Source organism: Canis aureus, chromosome X (assembly GCF_053574225.1).
Source record: "Canis aureus isolate CA01 chromosome X, VMU_Caureus_v.1.0, whole genome shotgun sequence".
In the NCBI taxonomy this organism is placed as follows: domain Eukaryota; kingdom Metazoa; phylum Chordata; class Mammalia; order Carnivora; family Canidae; genus Canis; species Canis aureus.
The window spans coordinates 76,339,711-76,347,881 of record NC_135649.1 but is presented as its reverse complement, the minus strand read 5'-3'; the positions used below and the strand labels follow the sequence as shown (position 1 = coordinate 76,347,881).

The 8,171-nt window shown below is 42.7% G+C and overlaps 1 protein-coding gene and 1 pseudogene across 1 annotated transcript; both read right to left on the bottom strand.

Moving 5' to 3' along the window:
• Positions 1–3,381: 3,381 nt before the first annotated feature.
• LOC144308900 (ral guanine nucleotide dissociation stimulator pseudogene) lies at positions 3,382–4,425 on the bottom strand (annotated as a pseudogene).
• Positions 4,426–4,472: 47 nt separating this feature from the next.
• On the bottom strand, positions 4,473–5,988 carry LOC144308899 (protein Lines homolog 1-like). The gene is given in 4 exon segments (XM_077889889.1): positions 4,473–4,921; positions 4,924–5,042; positions 5,044–5,398; positions 5,401–5,988. Coding segments are annotated over 4 exon segments (1,503 nt in total). The 5' UTR covers positions 5,981–5,988.
• Between the last annotated feature and the right edge of the window lie 2,183 nt (positions 5,989–8,171).

The window sequence follows — 8,171 nt, the reverse complement described above, 5'->3', positions numbered from 1 at the left end:
TGGCTTCCCAAGGCACTAGCTATCATCCACTGTCCAGGACGCAGAAAGGCAGATACACCAGTAGCTAGGGGAAACTGGTTAGCCAGTTCAAAAGCAAAGGAGGCAGCCCTTTCGGTGACCCAGGTCTTAACAACCACACAACCTGATCTGGGGGCACTGACCCTGCTGGACACCCCCAACTATACTGATGCTGACTTACACTGGATCAAACGCTTGCCTATGACCCAATGTTTGCGTGGCTGGTGGAGGGCTGCAGACTCCAGCATCATCCTGCCAGAGGAATTAGTATGACAAGTCCTATCCAAAATGCATCGGAGCACTCATATGGGAACAAGAAAGATGGAAGACCTCATACAACATGCAAAGATCACTATTAAAGACTCTCGAGCAAAGAATGAGCAGATTGTGGCAAGCTGCCGTGCATGCCAATTAACTAATGCCACCTCCCATGGATCCAACCCTGGCACCCAGCTCCGGGGGGACCACCCAGGAGCCTACTGGGAAGTGGACTTCATTGAGGTAAAACCTGGAAAATATGGATACTAGTATTTACTAGTGTTTGTAGATACTTTTTCAGGATGAACAGAGGCATTTCCCACCAGACATGAAACAGCACAGACCATGACCAAGAAACTGCTGGAAGACATCTTACTGAGGTATGGTTTTCCTGTTAAGATTGGATCAGACAACGGACCAGGATTCGTCTCTAAGGTAACACAGGGAGTGGCACTAGGATTTGGGGCAGATTGGAAATTATATTGTGCATATACGCCCCAAAGCTCAGGACAGGTAGAGAGGATGAACAGAACATTAAAGGAGACCTTAACTAAATTAGCCTTGGAGACTGACAGGGACTGGGTGACTCTCCTCCCCTTTGCCCTATATAGGGTACAAAACTCCCCATATGAGATGGGACTTACCCCTTCGAGATCATGGTCCTCCACCTATTATCCCCAATTTTAAACATGAGGTGCTTGCTGAGTTTTATGATCAACTTCTTTTCTCCCTCCAAATGTTACAAAGAGCCCATGAGCAGGTATGGCCTAAGCTGAAGGCCCTCTACGAGACTGGGCCACCCCCTGACCCCCATCAATATCGACCAGGCAATTGGGTGTATGTGTGGAGACATCAACAGCAGACACTCCAACCTGGCTGGAAAGGACCCCACATCGTGATCCTGACCACTCCCATGGCTCTCATGGTCGACGGAATAACTCCATGGGTCCACTACACCAATGTCCGGCCAGCTGACCCCCACACCATTCTCAATGACTTTGTTCCAGTATGGAAGAGTAAGCCCAACAAGGACAATCCCCTAAAGCTAAGGCTGCGCCATTCTCACTTACCCCACTAATGTTGCTTCATCTTGTAGCCCCCTGCTTCACTTCACACACACACACACACTCACACAGGGATAGTCCAAGAATCTATGGCAAAGGTCAGGGAAAGTTTGGCTAAGTGAAAACGAGAACCAGAACAGCAACAAGGTTGGTTCGAATCCTGGTTCAATCGTTCCCCCTGGCTCACTACCTTGTTGATCACCCTAGCCAGGTCCCTGATAATCCTCCTCCTTCTCCTCACCTTCGGGCTCTGCATTATCAATAGATTACTTTTGTCAAAGACAGAATCAGTACAGTCCAGCTTATGGTACTTAGACAACAATACCAACCACTAGACCTTGTTACTAGACTAACCTGGACCCATGATTGGGTCCTTCTTTAGGTTCCACTGAGAGGGGGAAATGTGGAGGCTGAGAAAATTAGGGCCATTCAAGTTTAACATTGGCACAAGTATAGCCATTGTAGCTTCGGCAGCCATCTCAGGCCACTGTGACCAGGGCACTGTGACCAGGTACTGAATTCTACCTTACCCCGGCTACAGGCAAAATCACAAAGCACCCCCTTATCAGAATAAGGAAGCAAGAGCTTGTGAGACCTCTTTACTGTAGATTCTCACACCCCCACCCTTACTGAAAAACCCCACCTTACCCCTAGAACAGCCTATAAAAACTCAGCAGTAAGCCACCTCTGGGTCCAAGTCCTTGCTCTGCTGTGTCAGGTATACTTGGACCCAAGCTCGAGCTTGTTAATAAACCCTCATGTACTTGCATTGGTGTCGGCTCCTTGGTAGTTTTCTCAGATTCTCAATCTTGGGCACAACACACGTATGCTCCTTTGCTATGTCAGTCTGCTGCTCTTCCTGAAATGGAAAGAATATGCTGTCCTGTTTCATTGATGCAGGGCTTGGTTATGTGACTTGCTTTGATCAATGAAATATTAGTGGACATGCTAAGAGAAAAGGTTTGTGAATTTTGGTTTGTGCCCTATGGATTTTGTCAACCCTGTGAGAATATATGTAAGGTTGCTGCAGATCCTACCATGAAAACAGAAAAGAGGAGCAGATGTAAACGTAGCTCACAGCTTAGACTCAAGCTCAGCTAGTCGAAATTAAGTTATCTTAAATAGACAATTATGAGTTTTGTTCTATAGATATGTATGTAGGATGCCGAAGTGACACATGTAAGTATCAAACACATTATTTAAACATAAAAATAAAAATTTTTACTTCCCTCTTACAAGCACCCAAATCAATTTCTCCCAATAAAACCAACATAAGCTATAATCTTTTTCCACTCCTTATGGAATATTTAAAGAGCAAATATTACTTATCTCAAAGACAAAGCTTCTCAGAAACAGACACGTATTACAGAGAACAAACTGGTAGTTGCCAGAGGGGAGATGGTAATGGGTAAAATGGATAAAGGAGGGGGGGTACAGTCTTCCAGTTATGAAATGAATAAGTCATGGGAATGCAGGATAGGTACAGCATAGGAAATGTACTCAGTGGTATTGTAACAGTGTTGTATGGTGACAGATGGTAGCTATGTTTGTGGTGAGCAATAAAAAATACTTTAATAAAAAAGAAGTATATGGAGACTCCCGGGTGGCTCAGCAGTTCAACAGCTGCCTTCAGCCCAGGGAGTGATCTTGGAGTTCCGGGATCAAGTCTTGCATTGGGCTCCCTGCATGAAGCCTGCTTCTCCCTCTGCCTATGTCTCTGCCTCTCTCTCTGTGTGTCTCTTATGAATAAATAAATAAAATATTTTAAAAGTATATGATTTTAAAAAAGATAAAGCTTCTATTTGTCCAAAATGCTCAAACCAGAATTTTTTCTAAAATAAAAGAGGATTTAATACAATAATATTGAAATCTACCATTTACTATTTAAGATGATGAAATATTGGTCCTCCAAATAAGTAAAGAGATGGAAGGACGTGGTGTTGAGCAGATGGGTCCCATGCCCATTGTTACCCCTGGACAACAGCTCAGCCCTGAGGTTGACTGTGACCAGTTCTTCCGGTTTGTGAGTTCTGTTGGCCAGCTAAGATCGGGGCTCCAGCTGGCAGGACAGGATGTAGCTCTCCTCTTCACTGAGCCACTTCCCAGACTGGAACCAGGCCCTAAGTGGATGCTTAGGCTCTATGTTGTAATGATCTGCAGCCACCTGGAGCAGCATGATCTCAGTCATGACTCTGTATTCCTTATTCTTCTTCTGGTGGTTGATCTCATTCTCCTCCAGGTACTCCTTCATTGCAGTATCCAGCATGAGCAGGTCAGTGAGGAAGGTGCCAAGGAATGGGACGACACCTTTCTTCTGCCACCCCCTCTTCCATGCTCTCTGGACATTTATCCCCAGGGTTCCAACTTTAGATGGTCGTTCCTGGATAAGCAGTTTTCTGCTCTGCGGATTGTCTTTGGTGCACATTGTTTTAAATGTTTGAAGTTTCTTCCTGGAAATTTTGGCCCATGTGTTCTTCAGGCGGTGAATTGAGGCACTCTACAGAGCAGAGAGGAGGGCATGCATGGAGGAGTAGTTCCACAAGATTTGACAGGGCTTGCCCACCTTGATCCAGTGCTCCACCACCATGGCCCTGTCCCGGGCTGTCATGCGTGGGTTGCCAAGGCAGGTGGTGATGACACAGTTGACCACATCGTTGAACTGGGTGATGGTGGCACGGACTGTGCATACTAGGTGCTCATTGCTGGGTTCATTCCACTTGGACCAGATGGAGCCCAGGCACTGTTGGGGCACCACCTTCTTGAACAGATCTGCATCTATGGATGTCAATTGCTCTGCCGCCAGCTTGGGAGGGAAGTCCACGAGACCCGGCTTCTCCTCATGCAGCTGGTGCTCGGGGGGTTACGCACCAGTGGCAGGTAGCCTCTGGGGCTGAAGGGTGGCTCTGTCTCTATGTTTAGGGATGGAGTTACAATTCTCAGGAAAGCTGGTGGTCGAACTGACTGCAGTTCATGCAGAAGAAGACATGAGCTCTTGTTCCAGATCTGGAACTGCTGATGGAGGAGATACTGGCTCTGACGCTGGCGGTGATGGTTGAAACAGAGCTAGGGGTGTTGCTAGCTCCATCAGAGGCCCTTTCTCTGGCTCTACAGCTGGAAGGAGCTGTGGAGCTGTCACCTCTGACTCTGGGAAGCATCAGAAGCCCAGGGGACCAAAGCATGGGCATTTCTGTGACTACCAAGAGCAGCCCAAAAGCTAAGTTCAGTTTGGTTGCTGCTTCGGTCCTGAACAAGTGACGAGCCACAACCACAAATATTTATACTATCTTTAGGTTCAGTTACATCAAAATACTTGCAAATTGTGAAAAAACTAGCCCCGTCTTTTTGCAGTAATTTTAAATATCTTACAAAATATTCGAGGAAACAGGTTTCTGATGAAATCGAAAAGTCAAGAAGAACTGAAGAATCAAATCCTATATTTTTCAATAAGAATAAGAAAATACAGTGTGGATTGTAGCCATATTCATGTGTGTGATGGTTCCACATTTCTTTTTCTTGGGTCAAGCCTTCAGTAGCTTTACACTGTCTGGTCAACTTTAGGTAGATGCCCAGTGATGCTTGGTGGCCTCCAGCATGTCATCATCTTGTTCTATGAAGACCCTGGAGATCCACTGACATGGATAGTGCAACTGAAGAGAGGACTGAAGATGAGGCTTTAAGAATGTCAATAACTCAGACATGAAACTGTAAATCAACTTTTATTTCATTTGCTGAAGTACAACTTTGAAACTTGATTTCTAAGGATTTAATGATAAGTAGGCTTGCTGCTCTGAGAATCATGTGATCTGGACCATGGACACACTCACATGCAGGTTGAACTTCATCTCCACCAGAGCAGGGAGGTTTTCCATGGACAGACAACGTCTTCAATAAGCCCAAATCCACAGCTTGCAAAACAGCATCTCCTAAAGCCAACATGTCTACATCTAAATGCTGGTCTGGTGGCATCAGGGCAGGGCCAGATCCCTGACAAAGGTCTTCACCCACTTTCCAGAGAAGGCACTTTTTGATGAATATGATGAACTTCCTCTTGACAAAACCTCAACAGGCCAGGTAATGACATCTAGCACACAAGAAAGTTTCAAAAATCAAATCTTCTGGCAAGTGAAATGTAGTTTCAGATGGATTCTGGAAGCTATAAGAAGTTCAAGCAATTCCAGTGAACATATCATGCTGTTTATTATTTTAGAGGTGTCTTGGCAGCTTTTGAAATGCAGAGAAAATAAGGAATTGTACAAAACTTCAAAAATAGTATCAAAAGGAGTCAGGAACTGCTTTAAAATTTCTGTTTCTTGTGAACATATATCTTTAAAGATTTCTTTTATTATAACAGTAAGGGTCCAGAGGCAATATACCGCCTTCTCGTTTTCAGGGTATTCAGAGAAATTCTTTTGGCAAAAAGCAACCCAGGAATTACTCAATGTTACCTTTTCCCTTAATTGGAAGTATAGAAGTAGCCCAAGGCACTTTGCAGCCATGTGACATAACAATTTATCCGAGTTTTGGAACATACATGTTAACTTAGAATCAATGTAAGATGATTTTAGAAGAATTTTAATTACATCTCTATATTTTTCCTTTGCATGGGAGTCAGTTTCGACAGACAATATTCTGGTTATCATCACTTTGATTACTGTTAACTGACAGAGTGTTATTTCTGGGGCACTGCATATTGGTGAGTGTTTCTTCAAACACAGAGGCACTACAGAAATGGAAGCCAAATTGGCAGAGGATGGCTGATGCTTTCCCTGGACATCATAGTGGTTTGAGCATTCTGAAGAGGTGGTTGTAGAGCAATCTTGATCTAAAGATGCTGGGTTGAGATAATTTTTTTGGGGGGGATTAATAATTCTTTATTAGGATTCAGGTTCCAATTAAGGTAGAAAGCAGTGGCAAGAGGGGTGAAGGAAGGGGATGATGAGCTGATACCAGGCATGGCTAGCTGGACCACTGCCAGAGGCCTAATGGGAGCCCTGAGCTGGGGGTTGGGGTGGGGTAGGGGCCAGGGCTGGGGCCAGCCTACGGCCTGGACAGGGGTCAGTGGATGGTGTATCGTACATAAGGGAACCTCAACATCCTTGCCACTCTTGTCGTTGCAGCACAGCTCAAGCACCAGTGCCCGCACATGGCGACCCAGTTTTCGCTTCCACACATGGCTTACAATCTCTGTCATCAGCTGATCCAACCATTCCTTGAGCTTGGCAGCTGGCACGAAGAAGGACTAGAGCTTGGACACACCCTGGGACAGCATGGTGATCTCCAATTTATGCTCTGTCTTAAAGTAGTCAGGAAACTGTTTGAGCGTCATCTCCTCACCATTAGGCTGCAGACCCTGGACCTCTCTTATCCAATTTGTTCAATTGTTTGTTTTTTTCCTATCCTGTTTCTTTGCATGATGGCAGAGAATAGCTTTACACTTTCAAGGTATAACATTCCAAAGAGAAAGGTGATTAGAGAGCACAAATGCTTATATTTGTGGGTGGTGGCACAAATTTGACATCACTTTTTATAAACTATGATTTCTGTTTTAATTTTATCTCAATTTATTATTGCTACTCTTTAGTCATGAGTTTATTTAAAATAGTATCAATTCAAAATATATCCATGAGAATTTCCCTACAGAGTGTCATGTTAAATATATCACAAAAAAAGTCTTGGCATTTCTACCGGCTGGTATACTATATTCTGATATAATTGACAAACTTGAGTGGTTGGAGTGAAACATCATATAAGATGAGATTTATGATTTTCTCTGGCCTATTCTTTCCAGCAAAACTCTTTAATGTAACAGACTATTTATTTTAATATTAAGAATATTGCTTAATACCGGATAATACATGGAATTTGTAAGTAGACTATTTTGAAACAGACAAAAAAATCGTGATAATCTTTTTGTAACATCTTTATTTAGGTAGAACTCACAAAACATGTAATTCAACCATTAGAAGTATAAATTTAATGCGGGTTTTTTTTTTTTTTTTTGGTATATCCACAGAGTTGTGCAACTGTCATCACAATCAACTTTGGAAGGTTTCCTTCACCTCAAAAAAACACAACTACCCAACAGTAGTCATCCTTTTTTTTTTTGTCAATTTCACATTTTCTTTAACCAGAAATTCTAGAACAGTGTGAAATATCATGTACACTTATAAATAGAAATACAGGAATACAAGTAGAGCTGGACATTTTTAATTGAATAGAAAATTCGAAATAAATGGAACCAAGACCACTAATGGAAATATTACAGATAACTCAGCCAATTGGATCTTAAACTTGCTGCTCCTAATCTGGCCTCTACCTGGGTGAAGGAAGCCAATCTCTATGGTACTCTTCAATCCAACAATTTGGAAGTCACTCCAGAATCTTTATATCTAGTTACTTCCAGTTTAGTATCAATATTTAATTTACTGGTACTTCCTAAATATTTTCCTTCTGAACTATCGGGATTTAGAGCAGATCCTCAACAGATATAATCAAAATTATTACAATAGCTTCCAAACCTATTTCACTTTCTCTACACAATTCTCTTGACTTTATCTTATGTGCTGTCAATGTAGTATTCTTGCCAAATAAACCTAACTTGTCATATCAATCTGTTGCTTAACATATTCATGAGTACTCAAACAGATACAGAATATTTCAGTAGTAATTCTTTATTTCCAACAAAATCACTCAGCCCTAGCCAATCATTAATATACCTCTTGTATCTCTGGATTTGTCTACATGAGACATTTCATATGAAGGTAATCATACGATATTGTAGTCTTTTGTGTATGGCTTCTTCATTTAGTACAATGATTTTGAATTTCGTCT